The sequence below is a fragment of the Bolinopsis microptera genome, chromosome 10 (assembly GCF_026151205.1).
Source record: "Bolinopsis microptera isolate Bmic1 chromosome 10, MBARI_Bmic_1.0, whole genome shotgun sequence".
In the NCBI taxonomy this organism is placed as follows: Eukaryota; Metazoa; Ctenophora; class Tentaculata; order Lobata; family Bolinopsidae; genus Bolinopsis; species Bolinopsis microptera.
Window position 1 is genome coordinate 14,758,686 of NC_087081.1, and position 22,253 is coordinate 14,780,938.

Genomic DNA, 22,253 nt, shown 5'->3' on the forward strand with positions numbered 1-22,253 from the left:
TGAATAAGTGTACAACGTGCTAAACCGAAGTTCAGACTGACCAGTGAAAATGGGCGAGGGTACCAAGTGTCATTTTAATTAGAAGTTTTAGTCAGTGATTTATTATTGAAGCTTGTAATTACAATTTCTAATGCTCCTATGAATACTTTAATTAATTGTTTGTCCCGTTATTCTTTTTCCTTCCTCTTTTCCTTGTCATCCCCTTTAGTTTTAAGATTCTTGCTATAAATGGCTACAGCTAACACTATTAATGCTAAGTACCAAACAACAAGTGGGAGGTGGATCGTTGGTACCATTAAATCGATTTAACACCGCAATTCCAGTCGCAAGCCTGGGACCACTACTAGCATAGTCACAACATCTACAAAGCTGCCATATAGCCTGACTGACAATTTTCTCGACTGACTGACAATGTTTCTTCTTTTTCCCCATTTAGAATACAAAGATTAGTACATTTTAGCTTATGATTAATATTATATTTTTACCTATAGTTTACCTAGATTCTTACTTTTAGCTGAGTAATCTAAAGTAGTTTTCTCATAGTTTCTTCTTACTTGTAGCTGAGTAATCTAAAGTAGTTTTATCTCATAGTTTCTTCTTACTTTTAGCTGAGTAATCTAAAGTAGTTTTATCATAGTTTCTTCTTACTTGTAGCTGAGTAATCTAAAGTAGTTGTATCTCATAGTTTCTTCTTACTTTTAGCTGAGTAATCTAAAGTAGTTTTATCTCATAGTTTCTTCTTACTTTTAGCTGAGTAATCTAAAGTAGTTTTATCTCATAGTTTCTTCTTACTTTTAGCTGAGTAATCTAAAGTAGTTTTATCTCATAGTTTCTTCTTACTTTTAGCTGAGTAATCTAAAGTAGTTTTATCATAGTTTCTTCTTACTTTTAGCTGAGTAATCTAAAGTAGTTTTATTTCATAGTTTCTTCTTACTTTTAACTGAGTAATCTAAAGTAGTTTTATCTCATAGTTTCTTCTTACTTTTAGCTGAGTAATCTAAAGTAGTTTTATCTCATAGTTTCTTCTTACTTTTAGCTGAGTAATCTAAAGTAGTTTTATCCCATAGTTTCTTCTTACTTTTAGCTGAGTAATCTAAAGTTGTTTTATCTCATAGTTTCTTCTTACTTTTAGCTGAGTAATCTAAAGTTGTTTTATCTCATAGTTTCTTCTTACTTTTAGCTGAGTAATCTAAAGTAGTTTTATCATAGTTTCTTCTTACTTTTAGCTGAGTAATCTAAAGTAGTTTTATCTCATAGTTTCTTCTTACTTTTAGCTGAGTAATCTAAAGTAGTTTTATCTCATAGTTTCTTCTTACTTTTAGCTGAGTAATCTAAAGTAGTTTTATCTCATAGTTTCTTCTTACTTTTAGCTGAGTAATCTAAAGTAGTTTTATCTCATAGTTTCTTCTTACTTTTAACTGAGTAATCTAAAGTAGTTTTATCTCATAGTTTCTTCTTACTTTTAGCTGAGTAATCTAAAGTAGTTTTATCTCATAGTTTCTTCTTACTTTTAGCTGAGTAATCTAAAGTAGTTTTCTCATAGTTTCTTCTTACTTGTAGCTGAGTAATCTAAAGTAGTTTTCTCATAGTTTCTTCTTACTTGTAGCTGAGTAATCTAAAGTAGTTTTCTCATAGTTTCTTCTTACTTGTAGCTGAGTAATCTAAAGTAGTTTTCTCATAGTTTCTTCTTACTTGTAGCTGAGTAATCTAAAGTAGTTTTCTCATAGTTTCTTCTTACTTTTAGCTGAATAATCTAAAAGTCTGAACGATGTCACTGCAGTGTAATTAAACAGCTACTTTTTATCGCTACTTGCACTACTCAATCATTAATTTCGTGTTTTTAACTAAAGCTTTCTTTATATCTCGCTTGATATCTAGTTTTATATTTGTTTTTTCTTCACTATTTAAGTATTTAGAGCTCAATACACTTGTTCATTTGTTATTGGTCATGACTAAACAATTCGCTGTATTTAGAGACCTGACTTGACACAAAAGGAAATGTTGTTGCGTCTTTCCCTTCTGGTGCTATGTATCGGGGGAGTTATAGCGAAACCTCACAGATCAGTCGGAATGAAAAACCTTATACTTCCCTCTGGGGAGAAGGATAGTAAGTACTTATCTGTTACATACATGTTACCATGACTGTTACATAGTACATACATGTTACATTTTATCTTACGACTTTATATATAAGCATACTTCTCCATGTACTCATGATATAACGAATTAACCCTCAGAACCGAACATGTTGTTCACGAAAGAACCCCGTCCCTCAACAATGACAACACTCGGTAGTTCAGTGACTCTCTCCTGTGCTGGAACTAGTAGTTTACCAACTGGGGAGCCAAGTGTTTCCTGGCTCTTTACTCCTAAAATAACTCCCGACATCAAGTTAGTACTCGATACTTTACTCCTAAAATAACTCCCGACATCAAGTTAGTACTCAATACTTCACTCCTAAAATAACTCCCGACATCAAGTTAGTACTCGATACTTCACTCCTAAAATAACTCCCGACATCAAGTTAGTACTCGATACTTCACTCCTAAAATAACTCCCGACATCAAGTTAGTACTCAATACTTCACTCCTAAAATAACTCCCGACATCAAGTTAGTACTCAATACTTCACTCCTAAAATAACTCCCGACATCAAGTTAGTACTCAATACTTCACTCCTAAAATAACTCCCGACATCAAGTTAGTACTCAATACTTCACTCCTAAAATAACTCCCGACATCAAGTTAGTACTCAATACTTCACTCCTAAAATAACTCCCGACATCAAGTTAGTACTCAATACTTCACTCCTATAATAACTCCCGACATCAAGTTAGTACTCAATACTTCACTCCTAAAATAACTCCCGACATCAAGTTAGTACTCATTACTTCACTCCTAAAATAACTCCCGACATCAAGTTAGTACTTAATACTTCACTCCTAAAATAACTCCCGACATCAAGTTAGTACTCAATACTTCACTCCTAAAATAACTCCCGACATCAAGTTAGCACTCAATACTTCACTCCTAAAATAACTCCCGACATCAAGTTAGTACTCAATACTTCACTCCTAAAATAACTCCCGACATCAAGTTAGTACTCAATACTTCACTCCTAAAATAACTCCCGACATCAAGTTAGTACTCAATACTTCACTCCTAAAATAACTCCCGACATCAAGTTAGTACTCAATACTTCACTCCTAAAATAACTCCCGACATCAAGTTAGTACTCAATACTTCACTCCTAAAATAACTCCCGACATCAAGTTAGTACTCAATACTTCACTCCTAAAATAACTCCCGACATCAAGTTAGTACTCAATACTTCACTCCTAAAATAACTCCCGACATCAAGTTAGTACTCAATACTTCACTCCTAAAATAACTCCCGACATCAAGTTAGTACTCAATACTTCACTCCTAAAATAACTCCCGACATCAAGTTAGTACTCAATACTTCACTCCTAAAATAACTCCCGACATCAAGTTAGTACTCAATACTTCACTCCTAAAATAACTCCCGACATCAAGTTAGTACTCAATACTTCACTCCTAAAATAACTCCCGACATCAAGTTAGTACTCAATACTTCACTCCTAAAATAACTCCCGACATCAAGTTAGTACTCAATACTTCACTCCTAAAATAACTCCCGACATCAAGTTAGTACTCAATACTTCACTCCTAAAATAACTCCCGACATCAAGTTAGTACTCAATACTTCACTCCTAAAATAACTCCCGACATCAAGTTAGTACTCAATACTTCACTCCTAAAATAACTCCCGACATCAAGTTAGTACTCAATACTTCACTCCTAAAATAACTCCCGACATCAAGTTAGTACTCAATACTTCACTCCTAAAATAACTCCCGACATCAAGTTAGTACTCAATACTTCACTCCTAAAATAACTCCCGACATCAAGTTAGTACTCAATACTTCACTCCTAAAATAACTCCCGACATCAAGTTAGTACTCAATACTTCACTCCTAAAATAACTCCCGACATCAAGTTAGTACTCAATACTTCACTCCTAAAATAACTCCCGACATCAAGTTAGTACTCAATACTTCACTCCTAAAATAACTCCCGACATCAAGTTAGTACTCAATACTTCACTCCTAAAATAACTCCCGACATCAAGTTAGTACTCAATACTTCACTCCTAAAATAACTCCCGACATCAAGTTAGTACTCAATACTTCACTCCTAAAATAACTCCCGACATCAAGTTAGTACTCAATACTTCACTCCTAAAATAACTCCCGACATCAAGTTAGTACTCAATACTTCACTCCTAAAATAACTCCCGACATCAAGTTAGTACTCAATACTTCACTCCTAAAATAACTCCCGACATCAAGTTAGTACTCAATACTTCACTCCTAAAATAACTCCCGACATCAAGTTAGTACTCAATACTTCACTCCTAAAATAACTCCCGACATCAAGTTAGTACTCAATACTTCACTCCTAAAATAACTCCCGACATCAAGTTAGTACTCAATACTTCACTCCTAAAATAACTCCCGACATCAAGTTAGTACTCAATACTTCACTCCTAAAATAACTCCCGACATCAAGTTAGTACTCAATACTTCACTCCTAAAATAACTCCCGACATCAAGTTAGTACTCAATACTTCACTCCTAAAATAACTCCCGACATCAAGTTAGTACTCAATACTTCACTCCTAAAATAACTCCCGACATCAAGTTAGTACTCAATACTTCACTCCTAAAATAACTCCCGACATCAAGTTAGTACTCAATACTTCACTCCTAAAATAACTCCCGACATCAAGTTAGTACTCAATACTTCACTCCTAAAATAACTCCCGACATCAAGTTAGTACTCAATACTTCACTCCTAAAATAACTCCCGACATCAAGTTAGTACTCAATACTTCACTCCTAAAATAACTCCCGACATCAAGTTAGTACTCAATACTTCACTCCTAAAATAACTCCCGACATCAAGTTAGTACTCAATACTTCACTCCTAAAATAACTCCCGACATCAAGTTAGTACTCAATACTTCACTCCTAAAATAACTCCCGACATCAAGTTAGTACTCAATACTTCACTCCTAAAATAACTCCCGACATCAAGTTAGTACTCAATACTTCACTCCTAAAATAACTCCCGACATCAAGTTAGTACTCAATACTTCACTCCTAAAATAACTCCCGACATCAAGTTAGTACTCAATACTTCACTCCTAAAATAACTCCCGACATCAAGTTAGTACTCAATACTTCACTCCTAAAATAACTCCCGACATCAAGTTAGTACTCAATACTTCACTCCTAAAATAACTCCCGACATCAAGTTAGTACTCAATACTTCACTCCTAAAATAACTCCCGACATCAAGTTAGTACTCAATACTTCACTCCTAAAATAACTCCCGACATCAAGTTAGTACTCAATACTTCACTCCTAAAATAACTCCCGACATCAAGTTAGTACTCAATACTTCACTCCTAAAATAACTCCCGACATCAAGTTAGTACTCAATACTTCACTCCTAAAATAACTCCCGACATCAAGTTAGTACTCAATACTTCACTCCTAAAATAACTCCCGACATCAAGTTAGTACTCAATACTTCACTCCTAAAATACCTCCCGACATCAAGTTAGTACTCAATACTTCACTCCTAAAATAACTCCCGACATCAAGTTAGTACTCAATACTTCACTCCTAAAATAACTCCCGACATCAAGTTAGCACTCAATACTTCACTCCTATAATAACTCCCGACATCAAGTTAGCACTCAATACTTCACTCCTAAAATAACTCCCGACATCAAGTTAGCACTCAATACTTCACTCCTAAAATAACTCCCGAAATCAAGTTAGTACTCAATAGTCAATACCTCATGAGATTTGAACTATGACAAGAAAATGCGCCCTGGATTGAGTCTGCTGATACCTGGTTACCTGGTTACCTGGTTACCTGGTTACCTGGTTACCTGGTTACCTGGTTACCTGGTTACCTGGTTACCTGGTTACCTGGTTACCTGGTTACCTGGTTACCTGGTTACCTGGTTACCTGGTTACCTGGTTACCTGGTTACCTGGTTACCTGGTTACCTGGTTACCTGGTTACCTGGTTACCTGGTTACCTGGTTACCTGGTTACCTGGTTACCTGGTTACCTGGTTACCTGGTTACCTGGTTACCTGGTTACCTGGTTACCTGGTTACCTGGTTACCTGGTTACCTGGTTACCTGGTTACCTGGTTACCTGGTTACCTGGTTACCTGGTTACCTGGTTACCTGGTTACCTGGTTACCTGGTTACCTGGTTACCTGGTTACCTGGTTACCTGGTTACCTGGTTACAAGGTTACCTGGTTACCTGGTTACCTGGTTACCTGGATACAAGGTTACCTGGTTACCTGGTTACCTGGTTACCTGGTTACCTGGTTACCTGGTTACCTGGTTACCTGGTTACCTGGTTACCTGGTTACCTGGTTACCTGGTTACCTGGTTACCTGGTTACCTGGTTACCTGGTTACCTGGTTACCAGGTTACCAGGTTACCAGGTTACCAGGTTACCAGGTTACCTGGTTACATGGTTACCTGGTTACCTGGTTACCTGGTTACCAGGTTACCTGGTTACCTGGTTACCTGGTTACCAGGTTACCTGGTTACCAGGTTACCTGGTTACCTGGTTACCTGGTTACCTGCTTACCTGGTTACCTGCTTACCTGGTTACCTGGTTACCTGGTTACCTGGTTACCAGGTTACCAGGTTACCTGGTTACCTGGTTACCTGGTTACCAGGTTACCTGGTTACCTGGTTACCTGGTTACCTGGTTACCTGGTTACCTGGTTACCTGGTTACCTGGTTACCTGGTTACCTGGTTACCAGGTTACCAGGTTACCAGGTTACCAGGTTACCTGGTTACATGGTTACCTGGTTACCTGGTTACCAGGTTACCTGGTTACCTGGTTACCAGGTTACCTGGTTACCTGGTTACCTGGTTACCAGGTTACCTGGTTACCAGGTTACCTGGTTACCTGGTTACCTGGTTACCAGGTTACCTGGTTACCAGGTTACCTGGTTACCTGGTTACCTGGTTACCTGGTTACCTGGTTACCTGGTTACCTGGTTACCAGGTTACCAGGTTACCTGGTTACCTGGTTACCTGGTTACCTGGTTACCAGGTTACCTGGTTACCAGGTTACCTGGTTACCTGGTTACCTGGTTACCAGGTTACCTGGTTACCTGGTTACCTGGTTACCTGGTTACCTGGTTACCTGGTTACCTGGTTACCTGGTTACCTGGTTACCCGGTTACCCGGTTACCTGGTTACCTGGTTACCTGGTAACCAGGTATTCTGTAGCCATCAGAGGAATATTTGTAAACTTCCTCTCAGATTGTGGGAGGGACTAGTAGGAGGGACTAGTGGGACACTGATTCTTGTAGTGTAACTATGGTAACTAGTTGTGTAATATTTATAAACTTCCCCTCAGATTGTGGGAGGGACTAGTAGGAGGGACCAGTGGGACACTGATTCTTGGTAACTTGCAGAAGAGCGAGGGAGGATATTACTTCTGTCAGATAACTGACGGTTACGGTTACAGCTTGATCAGCCGCGGAGCTCTTGTTATTGTCACTTGTTAGTGCTTATATATTTATAATATAACAACGTATGGTATATAAATTATGTTGTTAGTGCTTTTCTGGATGACTTTTTAAACAAATATAATTATTGATGAAAGGATATGTCATTTATTTTACACTATTCCTTTCTCGAGTCAATATTAGAAAAACAGCTCGCAACAATTTATCATTATCTATCATCACATCATTAACAGCTATATTTGAGATTTCGTAACTGCAGATTTGGATCCTGATTTTGGTGCGTATCCAGAAGAAAAGACCATCACAGAATCAAAAGCTTACATCAAGGTTCCGTGTCAGCCGCCAGCAAGTAATCCGCCTGCAAAGATAAATTGGTATAAAGACGGAAAACTTATTGAGGTTAGTAACCAATAGTAACCAATAGTAACCAATAGTAACCAATAGTAACCAATAGTAACCAAGAGTAATCAATAGTAACCAATAGTAACCAATAGTAACGAATAATAACCAATAGTAACCAATAGTAACCAATAGTAACATATAGTAACCAATAGTAACCAATAGAAACCAATAGTAACCAATAGTAACCAATCGTAACCAAAAGTAACAAATAGTAACCAATAGTAACCAATAGTAACCAAATACTTTGAAGAGTTATAATTTGATTATAAATCGGGGATAATGGGTTTTAGATAGGTTTTGATGTCATAAATAAACACCCTTCAAAAAGTTGACAACATATTACCCCTCATTCAGAAAGTTGACACCTTATTACCCCTCATTCCAGAAAGTTGACACCTTATTACCCCTCATTTCAGAAAGTTTACACCTTTTTAGTTTTTACCCCTCATTCAGAAAGTTGACACCCTATTTACCCCTCATTTCAGAAAGTTGACACCTTATTACCCCTCATTCCAGAAAGTTGAGAATATGATACAAGAGTACGTGAGTCCCAACAAGTACGGTTCCCTGATAATCTTCAACCCGAGAACTAGTGACAGTGGTATGTACGCTTGTGAGGCCAGCAACATTAACGCTAACCCTGAAAAGAGGAAAACTAGCGAAGTTCTCATCGATATTAAAGGTAAAGCTCAAATTTTAATATGAGTTAAGTGATCATCAACATTGACGTTATTTAAGTCACTATTAGTATTAACAACTCAGTTCTCTCACACGTAATCCTCTCAGTTCTCTCACACGTATTCCTTTCAGTTCTCTCACACGTATTCTCTCAGTTCTCTCACACGTATTCCTCTCAGTTCTCTCACACGTATTCCTTTCAGTTCTCTCACACGTATTCCCCTCAGTTCTATCACACGTATTCGCCTCAGTTCTATCACACATATTCCTCTCAGTTCTCTCACACGTATTCCTCTCAGTTCTCTCACACGTATTCCTTTCAGTTCTCTCACACGTATTCCTTTCAGTTCTCTCACACGTATTCTCTCAGTTCTCTCACACGTATTCCTTTCAGTTCTCTCACACGTATTCCTTTCAGTTCTCTCACACGTATTCCTTTCAGTTCTCTCACACGTATTCCTCTCAGTTCTCTCACACATATTCCTCTCAGTTCTCTCACACGTATTCCTCTCAGTTCTCTCACACGTATTCCCCTCAGTTCTATCACACGTATTCGCCTCAGTTCTCTCACACGTATTCCTCTCAGTTCTCTCACACGTATTCCTCCCAGTTCTCTCACACGTATTCCTTTCAGTTCTCTCACACGTATTCCTCTCAGTTCTCTCACACGTATTCTCTCAGTTCTCTCACACGTATTCCTCTCAGTTCTCTCACACGTATTCCTTTCAGTTCTCTCACACGTATTCTCTCAGTTCTCTCACACGTATTCTCTCAGTTCTCTCACACGCATTCCTCTCAGTTCTCTCACACGTATTCCTCTCAGTTCTCTCACACGAATTCCCCTCAGTTCTCTCACATGTATTCCTCTCAGTTCTCTCACACGTATTCCTCTCAGTTCTCTCACACGTATTCCTCTCAGTTCACTCACACGTATTCCTCTCAGTTCTCTCACACGTATTCTCTCAGTTCTCTCACACGTATTCCTCTCAGTTCTAATACACGTATTCCTCTCAGTTCTATCACACGTATTACTCTCATTTCTCTCACACGTATTCCTCCCAGTTCTCTCACACGTATTCCTCTCAGTTCTCTCACACGTATTCCTCTCAGGTCTCTCACACGTATTCCTCTCAGTTCTCTCACATGTATTCCTCTCGGTTCTCTCACACATATTCTTTCAGTTCTCTCACACGTATTCCTCTCAGTTCTCTCACATGTATTCCTCTCAGTTCTCTCACACGTATTCGCTCCGTTCTCTCACACGTATTCTCTCAGTTCTCTCACACGTATTCCTCTCAGTTCTCTCACACGTATTCCTCTCAGTTCTCTCACACGTATTCTCTCAGTTCTCTCACACGTATTCCTCTCAGTTCTCTCACACGTATTCCTCTCAGTTCTCTCACACGTATTCCTCTCAGTTCTCCCACACGTATTCCTCTCATTTCTCTCACACGTATTCTCTCAGTTCTCTTACACGTATTCTCTCAGTTCTCTTACACGTATTCTCTCAGTTCTCTTACACGTATTCTCTCAGTTCTCTCACACGTATTCCTCTCAGGTCTCTCACACGTATTCCTCTCAGTTCTCTCACACGTATTCTCTCAGTTCTCTCACACGTATTCCTCTCAGTTCTCTCACACGTATTCCTCTCAGTTATCTCACACGTATTCTCTCAGTTCTCTCACACGTATTCCTCTCAGTTCTCTCACACGTATTCCTCTCAGTTCTCTCACACGTATTCTCTCAGTTCTATCACACGTATTCCTCTCAGTTCTCTCACATGTATTCCTCTCGGTTCTCTCACACATATTCTTTCAGTTCTCTCACACGTATTCCTCTCAGTTCTCTCACATGTATTCCTCTCAGTTCTCTCACACGTATTCCTCTCAGTTCTCTCACACGTATTCTCTCAGTTCTCTCACACGTATTCCTCTCAGTTCTCTCACACGTATTCCTCTCAGTTCTCTCACACGTATTCCTCTCAGGTCTCTCACACGTATTCCTCTCAGTTCTCTCACATGTATTCCTCTCGGTTCTCTCACACATATTCTTTCAGTTCTCTCACACGTATTCCTCTCAGTTCTCTCACATGTATTCCTCTCAGTTCTCTCACACGTATTCCTCTCAGTTCTCTCACACGTATTCTCTCAGTGCTCTCACACGTATTCCTCTCAGTTCTCTCACACGTATTCCTCTCAGTTCTCTCACACGTATTCCTCTCAGTTCTCCCACACGTATTCCTCTCATTTCTCTCACACGTATTCTCTCAGTTCTCTTACACGTATTCTCTCAGTTCTCTTACACGTATTCTCTCAGTTCTCTTACACGTATTCTCTCAGTTCTCTCACACGTATTCCTCTCAGTTCTCTCACACGTATTCGCTCCGTTCTCTCACACGTATTCTCTCAGTTCTCTCACATGTATTCCTCTCAGTTCTCTCACACGTATTCCTCTCAGTTTTCTCACACGTATTCTCTCAGTTCTCTCACACGTATTCCTCTCAGTTTTCTCACACGTGTTCTCTCAGTTGAAGGCTCGGGAACGTACGCTCAGAAGTTTGTACAGGATCACGATGTACTCGTTAACAAAGGAGAAGACGCGGTACTCCACGCCGGAGCTATTGGTTTCCCAGTGCCTAGCTACCGCTGGACTCTCGGCGTGTCTGTAGAAATAGATGTCAATCCTGGTAGCCGCTTTTCTACTGCTGACTTCGGGAGAGATCTTAGAATATCGTAAGTGTAGTTCTTAGTAAGTGTGGAAATAGTATTTGAAACGCTCTAATTAGTGCTATTCTAGTGCTACATTAGAATTTGACAAAATTTTATTTCTGTTAAATTTGAGGGGCCTCCAAAGTCCAGGAATGTCTGAAGCTAGTATAAGGAATGTTTGAGGTAGAAGTACTGTTGTAGCACTATCACCTACTATTAGATGGCTGACTAACTATAATTACCACCCAGGGGTGTTCGCACTGAGGACCGGGGCACGTACTGGTGTCAGTACAAGAACGTGTACACGGACAGTGTCGCTGTAGTCAGACTCTACGTCAAGGGTTAGAAACTACTTTATTTATAATCTACGTCAAGGGTTAGGAACTGCATTATTTATAAGTTACGTCAAGGGTTAGAAACTGTATTATTTATAATCTACGTCAAGGGTTAGAAACTGTATTAATTATAAGTTACGTCAAGGGTTAGAAACTGTATTATTTATAATCTACGTCAAGGGTTAGAAACTGTATTAATTATAATCTACGTCAAGGGTTAGAAACTGTATTATTTATAAGTTACGTCAAGGGTTAGAAACTGTATTATTTATAATCTACGTCAAGGGTTAGAAACTGCATTATTTATAAGTTACGTCAAGGGTTAGAAACTGTATTATTTATAATCTACGTCAAGGGTTAGAAACTGTATTATTTATAATCTACGTCAAGGGTTAGAAACTGCATTATTTATAAGTTACGTCAAGGGTTAGGAACTGCATTATTTATAAGTTACGTCAAGGGTTAGAAACTGTATTATTTATAATCTACGTCAAGGGTTAGAAACTGCATTATTTATAAGTTACGTCAAGGGTTAGAAACTGTATTATTTATAATCTACGTCAAGGGTTAGAAACTGTATTATTTATAATCTACGTCAAGGGTTAGAAACTGCATTATTTATAAGTTACGTCAAGGGTTAGAAACTGTATTATTTATAAGCTACGTCAAGGGTTAGAAACTGCATTATTTATAAGTTACGTCAAGGGTTAGAAACTGTATTATTTATAAGTTACGTCAAGGGTTAGAAACTGTATTATTTATAATCTACGTCAAGGGTTAGAAACTGTATTATTTATAAGTTACGTCAAGGGTTAGAAACTGCATTATTTCTAAGTTACCGGTTACGTCAAGGGTTAGAAACTGCATTATTTTTAAGTTACGTCAAGGGTTAGAAACTGCATTATTTCTAAGTTACAAACCAAACAAATATCACCAGGCTTTCTTGCATGACTGCAGGCCGCAGGGCGCAAAACAGAGTGATATATTTCACCTAATACACCCCCACTCTCAGAGGACATTTCGTTCAACACAGTGTTGACAGAGCAGACAGTGGAGCACCTTACTCCGCTGACATTCGACTGTCAGTGTTCAGGGACCCCCTACACCAGCGGGGACCCTACTGCCCCTCCTTCTGTACTCTGGCTCAGAGACGGGCAACCTATTGTAGATGGCAAGAGGTTCAAGGTTCGTGTGCTTTTTGTAAAACTTTTGTTAGTAAGAATGTATGATCTGTTGTAACTTTTGTTAAGTTTCATGTGGTGGTCTCTGTGTTACAGTTTGTAAAATAGTACATTAAAGTTTAATGTTAAGTAAGATAAACAACACAAGAAAGTGCAGAACCTGGTCACCTGGTCACCTGGTTACCTGGTTACCTGGTTACCTGGTCACCTGGTTACCTGGTCACCTGGTTACCTGGTCACCTGGTTACCTGGTCACCTGGTTACCTGGTCACCTGGTTACCTGGTCACCTGGTTACCTGGTCACCTGGTTACCTATTTACCTGGTTATCTGGTTACCTGGTCACCTTGTTACCTGGTCACCTTGTTACCTGGTCACCTGGTCACCTTGTCACCTGGTTACCTGGTTACCAGGTTACCTGGTTACCCCGTTACCTGGTTACCTGGTTACCTGGTTACCTGGTTACCCGGTTACCTGGTTACCTGGTTACCTGGTTACCTGGTTATCTGGTTACTTAGTTACGTTAACCTCAGGAGGAGGACGGTAGTCTGGTTATGTCCGGACTGGAAATGTCGGAGGCTGGGATGTACCAGTGTTTCTGCTACAACACCATGCAGATATCACAAACTTACATGCCTGTTTCTGTTAAAAGTAAGTTTCTAAGGTTCATTACTCAACATTCAACAGTTGCTGTAAGAGTAAGACCTTTTTTACTTTCATTTTCCGATGAATAAGAGAATAAGGGTAGGAAAAATATAAGTTTAAACTTTTCATGTTCAGCTCACGAAGTAAATTTAGCCTAACCCTCCCTGTAATATGACCCACACTTTCGTCCAGATATGACGATCCCAGTAAGTATTACCTGGTTACCTGGTTACCTGGTTACCTGGTTACCTGGTTACCTGGTTACCTGGTTACCTAACTCATGACCCACACTCTCGTCCAGATATGACGATCCCAGTAAGTATTGACGGTAACGACAGAGCAGAGGGAGTGTACAACGAGAATATTCAGATATTGTGTCGGGCTAACGGATACCCGCTTCCTGTGGTCACGTGGTACAAAGATAACGAGGAGATCACTGCTGTATTTGATCCTAGGTGAGTCAGCTGAGTATTCTATCCTAGGTCAGTCAGCTGAGTATTCTATCCTAGGTGAGTCAGCTGAGTATTCTATCCTAGGTCAGTCAGCTGAGTATTCTATCCTAGGTCAGTCAGCTGAGTATTCTATCCTAGGTCAGTCAGCTGAGTATTCTATCCTAGGTCAGTCAGCTGAGTATTCTATCCTAGGTCAGTGAACTAGCTGAGTATTCTATCCTAGGTCAGTCAGCTGAGTATTCTATCCTAGGTCAGTCAGCTGAGTATTCTATCCTAGGTCAGTGAACTAACTGAGTATTCTATCCTAGGTCAGTCAGCTGAGTATTCTATCCTAGGTCAGTGAAATAGCTGAGTATTCGATCCTAGGTCAGTGAAATAGCTGAGTATTCTATCCTAGGTCAGTGAAATAGCTGAGTATTCTATCCTAGGTCAGTGAAATAGCTGAGTATTCGATCCTAGGTCAGTCAGCTGAGTATTCTATCCTAGGTAAGTCAACTGAGTATTCTATCCTAGGTAAGTCAGCTGAGTATTCTATCCTAGGTCAGTGAACTAGCTGAGTATTCTATCCTAGGTCAGTCAGCTGAGTATTCTATCCTAGGTCAGTGAAATAGCTGAGTATTCTATCCTAGGTCAGTGAAATAGCTGAGTATTCGATCCTAGGTCAGTCAGCTGAGTATTCTATCCTAGGTCAGTCAGCTGAGTATTCTATCCTAGGTCAGTCAGCTGAGTATTCTATCCTAGGTAAGTCAGCTGAGTATTCTATCCTAGGTCAGTGAAATAGCTGAGTATTCTATCCTAGGTCAGTCAGCTGAGTATTCTATCCTAGGTCAGTCAGCTGAGTATTCTATCCTAGGTCAGTGAAATAGCTTAGTATTCTATCCTAGGTCAGTGAAATAGCTGAGTATTCTATCTTAGGTCAGTGAAATAGCTGATTATTCTATCCTAGGTCAGTGAAATAGCTGTCTAAGTATTCATTAGACGTACACTTCTAGATTTATATCATAATAATCTAAAGACTGTGATTTATATTTCCCCTCGGTTATAAGACTCCAAAACAGACGTTTTAAAGTTTTAATAGTAACAATGCTGTTAGTTACCATGGTTACCATAGTTATCCAACAATGCTTCTACAGGTACTCGATAACGCAAGAGAACTTCAAAGATCACGTTCTCTCTAATCTGAGAGTGCTGTCTGTAAAGGATGCTGATGCTGGAATATTAACTTGTAGAGCAGTTAACCAGAAAGTTTCTACTTTTGCTGCTGAACTTAAGATTGATTTTCTTGTTGGTAAGATCCACTTTTCTCACAAATATAGCAAAGTTATTTGTTTTATAATGTCTGTATTGGTTGTAAGAGTGATGCTATTGACTCTACCCCCTCAGGTCACGAGATATCTCCCAGTATCTCCCTCTCTGATATCAGTATACAGGTTACCAGGTTACCAGGTAACCAGGTTACCAGGTTACCAGGTTACCAGGTGATGCTATTGATTCTGTTAACAGCTCTGTCCCCCCTCAGGTCACGAGATATCTCCCAGCATCTCCCTCTCTGATATTAGTATACAGGTTACCAGGTTGCCAGGTAACCAGGTTACCAGGTAACCAGGTTACCAGGTTACCAGGTTACCAGGTGATGCTATTGATTCTGTTAACAGCTCTGTCCCCCCTCAGGTCACGAGATATCTCCCAGCATCTCCCTCTCTGATATTAGTATACAGGTTACCAGGTTACCAGGTAACCAGGTTACCAGGTAACCAGGTTACTAGGTAACCAGGTTACCAGGTTACCAGGTTACCAGGTGATGCTATTGATTCTGTTAACAGCTCTGTCCCCCCTCAGGTCACGAGATATCTCCCAGCATCTCCCTCTCTGATATCAGTATACAGGTTACCAGGTTACCAGGTAACCAGGTTACCAGGTAACCAGGTTACCAGGTAACCAGGTTACCAGGTGATGCTATTGATTCTGTTAACAGCTCTGTCCCCCCTCAGGTCACGAGATATCTCCCAGCATCTCCCTCTCTGATATTAGTATCCAGGTGGACTCGTCCATCGTGTTTGAAGCGGTTGCCTATGGTTACCCAACACCAGCTGTCACGTGGTACAAGGGAGCAGACAGAGTTCCTCTATTAACTGGAGGGAGGTACACTGTAGCTGAGTCCTCTCTCCTCATAGACGGGGCTCAGAGCTCCGACACTGGTCTATACGTGGTAAAGGCTAACAACGGGGTCGGGGCACCCGCCTACGCCAACGCTACCATATCTCTAGGTTTGTTTTCAGTGCTGTTATCCACCATCTTTTAGTACGTTAGTAACTTTAGTAACTTTAGTAACTTCAGCAACTTTAGTAACTTCAGTAACTTTAGTAACTTCAGTAACTTCAGTAATTTTAGTAACTTTAGTAACTTTAGTAATTTTAGTAACTTTAGTAACTTTAGTAACTTTAGTAAATTTAGTAACTTTAGTAACTTTAGTAACTTTAGTAACTTTAGTAACTTTAGTAACTTTAGTAACTTTAGTAACTTAAGTAACTTTAGTAACTTAAGTTACTTTAATAACTTCATTAACTTCAGTAACTTTATTAACTTAAGTAACTTTAGTGCTCATCAATTGTTGTAAAGTGAAGCAAATTGTTGTGACGTATTGTGATCGTGGTGTGATCATCTGAGAGTGTGTTAGTTAGTGTTAGTTACGTTGTGAGGTGTAATATGTTTAACACTGTGTTTGAAGTGAAGTGTTAGTTACGTTTTGAGGTGTAACATGTTTAACGCTGTGTTTGAAGTGAAGTGTTAGTTACGTTGTGAAATGTAACATGTGTAACACTTGTTTGCAGTGAAGTGTTAGTTACGTTGTGAGGTGTAACACGTTTAACACTGTGTTTGAGGTGAAGTGTTAGTTACGTTGAAAAGTGTAATATGTTTAACACTTGTTTGCAGCATTCCCAACAGACGAGGAACCAGTTATCAGTTACGATGACACCACTGATTACTATGACCCAGCTGATTACTTTACTATTACCGCCAGTAGTAACTCCAGTTAGTAACCATAGTAACCGTACCTTCATGTTACTTTACTATTACCGCCAGTAGTAACTCCAGTTAGTAACCATAGTAACCGTACCTTCATGTTAAGGAGCTACTCTTATCTTCTCATGTTAAGGAGTTGTTTCTACAGCGACTAATTAAGGGTCTAACTAACTGCCCACTTATTTCTTATCTTCAAATGTTACTTGATAGCTGGTGATCACTAAATGTTACTTTAACTTATTGAATGTATTTGATAACTGGTGATCTTTATGCAATAACTGATCACTCAGTGGCGTAACGTTACGCCACTGTGATCACTAAATAGTAAAATACTTACATAAGATCCCAACTCCCACTTTCGCTTCATTTTACCATCTCCTATTTTTCAATGTATTTTAATGGCACCACTTAGTAAAGTTCTACAATCTGATAAAACTAAAATCTGGTGGTGCCGTTAGGTAAATTGTTGAGAATGTAACCATACATGTAACCATAGTAACCCTACATTTATTTGTACGTTAAATGGAGTCTTGCTCCGTGAAAATGGTTTCAATGTTACTGGTCGATGTGACCTACCTATGTGGTATCTTTCTGTTCACGTCTGAATAGTCTACTAAATGTTTATGTCATGAAATGTTGATAAATATCGTGATTTTAAAATATGAAATTTCTCGTCGATTTATTAACCGTTGATCATTAAGTTGCAATTTATAAAATTAAAATGGGTATTGCCAGGTTTGTAACCATAGCACCCATATTCCCAGGTTTGTAACCATAGCAACCATATTGCCAGGTTTGTAACCATAGCACCCATATTGCCAGGTGTGAACAACGCCATGATATACGGTTCAGCGAGCGGGGGAGTCGCTCTGATCCTGATAATAGCTATTTTGGTTCTCCTGTACGTTCTAATAAAGCAGAAAGAGAAGAAAAACTACGTCCCTCCCAAGGGTTAGCTTTAAGACATTTTGTTTCAGTTTTCTCAGATTTGATCACTTAGGACTGTTCATTTGAGCGGCCAGTGTGTTAGCTTGGTTTTCAATCAATGTAAATACTTAAATAATCTAAATTTATTTCGTGTTCGAAAAAGCATGTGAGTGAAGCGTTCATTTTGCATCACAATGTTAGCATGTGTCACGATGACCAGGCGTGTCAACACGTATAACATGTTCATTTGCTAGTGCATGACACATATCACTGCTGTGAGACGTGTGTTCCGTTTAAATGTTTAAATTAGCGTCATTATTGAATAAACGCGTTCAGTAACCGTGTTAGCATGTGTTAGCATGTGTTAGCATGTGTTAGCACGTGTTAGCATGTGTTAGCATGTGTTAGCATGTGTTAGCATGTGTTAGCATGTGTTAGCATGTGTTAGAATGTGTTAGCATGTGTTAGCATGTGTTAGCATGTGTTAGCATGTGTTAGCAGCTGTGAGCATGACCTCACAAGCCCCTTCTAGCAGGACTCCTGAAGGTACCTGTATACAGGACAAGGTCCGGACGTTGGACTCACAACCTAGCTACGTGAAACCATCCCGGTCTGAACCCTGGAGACGGCTGAGTCGTCTTAATCCCCGGTCAGCTATTGTAGCTTTCTATAACGGCTGGAAGAAGAAACAGGAAAAAGTTCCAGAAACTTCGGACGAGATTTTAAATGATCTGAATTTAACTCTAGCTGTAAATTCCTGTGAAGTTGTCGATACGTTGCCAGGAAACACGTTGCTAAGCAACACGTTGCCTGCTTTGAATTGTGAATATGACCAGACGATGAACAGTTTCATGAGATTCCAGCATTCCACACAGAGTGGTAGGACACAGAACACTTCAACAAGAGGAACTAATTGTAATCAGTCTATAAACAGGAACTCGTATCACAAAGGCTTCATCGCTGATCCTTCCAGACATAACAAGAAAGAGAAATCATCTCAGACTGAACCAGTCCTTATCAAACCTATTCGACCTATTCCTTTCAAGTGTGATAAAAGCAGGGGTGTAGGAAGCGGGGGGGCACCCCTGGATAAAAGCACCTCTACACGAAGAAACAACTTTCCAATAGATAGCCAAACGTTGCTAAGCAACACGTTTCCAATAAATAGCAACTCCTCCTCCCCGGCCTCCTGTCGCATGTATAAAATGTTAACCCGTAAAAAACACAGATCATTTTCCCACAAGTTTGTTCCGAGCACTAATAGTGAAATATTGCATGGTTATTTATTTTGTGGGTCGTACAAGCCTAGAAAGTTTGAAAGCTTGGGTAATTTAAGCTTTATTGACAATGTTACTGTTCCAGCCGCCCCAACGCCAACCGAGAAGGAAATCGAACGAAGGTAGGAAAATATATTCTTATATTTGAGACACAGGTTTGGTTTATATTTTAAAGCATTCATACTACTACTTCTACTACTACTACTTCATTCATACTACTACTACATTCATACTACTACTACTACATTCATACTACTACATTCATACTACTGCTAATTCATTTGTACTACTACTACTACATTAATATTACTACTACATTCATACAGCTACTACTTCTTCATTCATACTACTACTACTACATTTATACTACTATTACTACTTCATTTATACTACAGATTTCAGAGAAAGATGCCCGAATACCATGCTTGCTTGTTGCCTATCATCTGAATTAAGCTTGACAGTCTATGATAGGCGTGGTATTTCATCATCATAAGAGCATAAGTTACCAGCGGGTCACTTTATCAGTAACCTCATTCCAGAATCCGTATGGCCAGCGAAACACCGCCTATTGGTTTCAACCCTAAACCAGATCTAGACGACAAAACCAAGAACTCCCTTTACTTGAGAGACAATCCCGCTCTGTTCGATGTGAACGTTACTTCAAAGAACTTGCCCCCACTACTCAGAGCTCCTATGGGTAAATCATCTTAACAAGTAGTTACCTGGTTACCTGGTTACCTGGTTACCTGGTTACCTGGTTACCTGGTTACCTGGTTACCTGGTTACCTGGTTACCTGGTTACCTGGTCAACTACAACAAGTAGTTACCTGCTTTTATTTGACGTTGGAGAATTTTCAGAGACAGTCGGCCAAGTAGCGCGAAAAGCAAGACATCAGGCGCAGATAAGAAACCTAAGACAGTAGAAAATGATGTGACTATGATCATTAATGATGTCAGTGACGGAGGTACAAATAGCTCACAAATTCTTGTTCTATAGCATTACCATAGTAGCCACATTACACTAAAACTCTTGCAGTCAGTCTTAGTGTTTGTCTGAAATTACCTTTACTTGCATGTACACAGTGAAACATCTTCTGTAGCTAATCTAATAGCTCTCTAATTAATCTAATAGTTTTTCCTGAACCCAGGATCCTATAATAAAGGAAAAAAAGCTGTGGGTAACTGGTCTTACCGGTAAAACCTTTGTAAATAATCTAACATTTCTTGGGCAACTTTCTTATGATCCTCTTACTTTTGCTCACAAAACTAAATGATCTAAAGCTAAGCAAGCAGCTCCACTAGAGTTCGATAATGATATGCCCAACGGTAACCATGGTAACAATGACATGGTGATGCAAGGACCGGGGATGGTAATGGAGCAACCTGTGCCGGCCACATTTCTCTCTGATTTACCAAGTAGGCCCACGGAAAATAGCGCGGACATGCCCGGAGTAGTAGTTGAGCAACCTGTTCCCGTCACTTTGTTCCCTAACATGCCACGTAAGTAGTTTAACTCACCAACCTAGGACTCGTACATCTCAGTATTAAATTACTAAGTTATTAGACTTGTCCTCAAACTAATATCTGCTAAAATCTGAAACAGAGCTATTTGTACCTCCCAGTACAGTACCATGGTAACTATACCTGGTTACCGTGGTAACTGTACCTGGTTACCGTGGTAACTGTACCTGGTTACCGTGGTAACTGTACGTTAAAGACATGTTCTAAAACTCCGTTTTAAAACTGGATCCTCGCAGGTGAACCAGACAGTTCTCCTAGTTCCACCTCCCCTTCAGAAGACGACAGTGACTCCACCAGCTACGGATCTAGCACCAAAATAGTAAGGAGATTACTTGCAGCGGTTACTAAGCAGTTACTAATACTAAGCAGATATTAAGCAGCAATTAAGCAAATATTAGTGGAGCAGTTATTAGTGGAGCAGATATTAAGCAGTTATTCAGTGCGGCAGAACTAAAATAATAGAATAATTAATTTAGCGGAGCAGTTGTGGATCGGTGTGCTGTTTTTAGTTTAATCATTCTAATTCTTCAGGTGAAGAAGGTGAAAAAGTCGAAAGTGGGGCCGTCCTAAGTGCTTTAAGTGAAGATATTCAATTCAGATCTTCAGAATAAAACGACAAAGCGAAGCCGCAGCACAGATGAAAACGCGTCGTCAACAATCCATCTTCATTGAATAAACAAATAATCAATTATAAGGGTAATTGCGGATTTGTTTTTATAAATAGAATAAAATACACTCATTATCAACTTGAAAAATGGAACATAATTTGCAAACTGATTTATCTCCTGAATAATTTGAAATTATTCGCATTATTTCAAATAATTTGCAAGTAATTTGACCAAACACACCAAAATTTGTTAATAATAATGATCATTTTGTTACAATAATATTAAAAATATATTTTGACTGACATCAAAAAGGTGAAGGGAAACATTTTCAGTTTGAAACTAAGTGATAATAGTTTTTATCCTAGATATTTACAATTTTATAAAAGCTTTTGTTTATGATGATTACTCAAAACTGTATCGATTTTTTACATTGATCTTGTTTTATCATACAACGCAGCTTTTCTCGAATCTACGGCAGCAATTTATCACAATGTTTATTTCTTTGGACGTTTGTAATTTTCAAAAAAGTGGCAAAAAAAGTCATCCACATGACACATCTCGGAATTAGTGACTTCTGCACACAGCCCCCCCCCCCCCCCCCCCCCCCCCCCCCCCCCCGGCCCCCCTGTGTGCAGTAATTCAATGTTCCTTGGAAGCTTAAAGGACTTCGACGCTCGAACTATCATTCTTGCTTCGCATCGAATTAGGAGATCGTTGCTCGATCTGGAAGGGTTGACATCGTCAATCAAAATGTTCCATTTTCATGGTACTTACAACGTTGAATCATTGTAACCATGGTAACTGTACCTGATTACCATCCTAATACACAATAATTATAACTTACGTCTATTAGTATTATAATAAGCATCTGCATATTCAGAAATCATAATATAAAA

At 39.2% G+C, this 22,253-nt stretch overlaps 1 protein-coding gene across 13 annotated transcripts; it reads left to right on the top strand.

The window, feature by feature from the left end:
- Window positions 1-1,967: 1,967 nt before the first annotated feature.
- LOC134821767 (hemicentin-1-like) lies at window positions 1,968-21,809 on the top strand. 13 transcript variants are annotated; one of them, XM_063832523.1, is made up of 19 exons: window positions 1,968-2,107; window positions 2,238-2,391; window positions 7,490-7,635; window positions 7,861-8,000; window positions 8,520-8,685; window positions 11,209-11,413; window positions 11,639-11,730; window positions 12,737-12,909; window positions 13,437-13,554; window positions 13,850-14,003; window positions 15,134-15,288; window positions 15,992-16,267; window positions 16,935-17,033; window positions 17,847-17,975; window positions 19,314-19,350; window positions 20,087-20,193; window positions 20,531-20,728; window positions 20,986-21,068; window positions 21,281-21,809. In XM_063832523.1, the coding sequence occupies exons 1-19, from the start codon at window positions 1,999-2,001 to the stop codon at window positions 21,317-21,319; spliced, it is 2,580 nt and encodes an 859-aa protein (XP_063688593.1). In that variant the 5' UTR covers window positions 1,968-1,998; the 3' UTR covers window positions 21,320-21,809. The 13 variants fall into 13 exon arrangements, 12 of the variants coding, with proteins under 12 accessions (XP_063688593.1, XP_063688600.1, XP_063688601.1 ...); XM_063832521.1 differs by having other exon boundaries at window positions 1,975-2,107; window positions 20,510-20,728; XM_063832522.1 differs by having other exon boundaries at window positions 1,975-2,107; window positions 20,522-20,728.
- Window positions 21,810-22,253: the final 444 nt, after the last annotated feature.

Excerpts from the sequence above, each read along its gene's own strand:
- LOC134821767 (XM_063832521.1), top strand. The coding sequence starts at position 1,999 with ATGTTGTTGCGTCTTTCCCTTCTGGTGCTATGTATCGGGGGAGTTATA. Across the intron at positions 8,686-11,208 it reads AGTTCTCATCGATATTAAAG|TTGAAGGCTCGGGAACGTAC; the intron begins GTAAAGCTCAAA and ends GTGTTCTCTCAG. Across the intron at positions 13,555-13,849 it reads CATGCCTGTTTCTGTTAAAA|ATATGACGATCCCAGTAAGT; the intron begins GTAAGTTTCTAA and ends ACTCTCGTCCAG.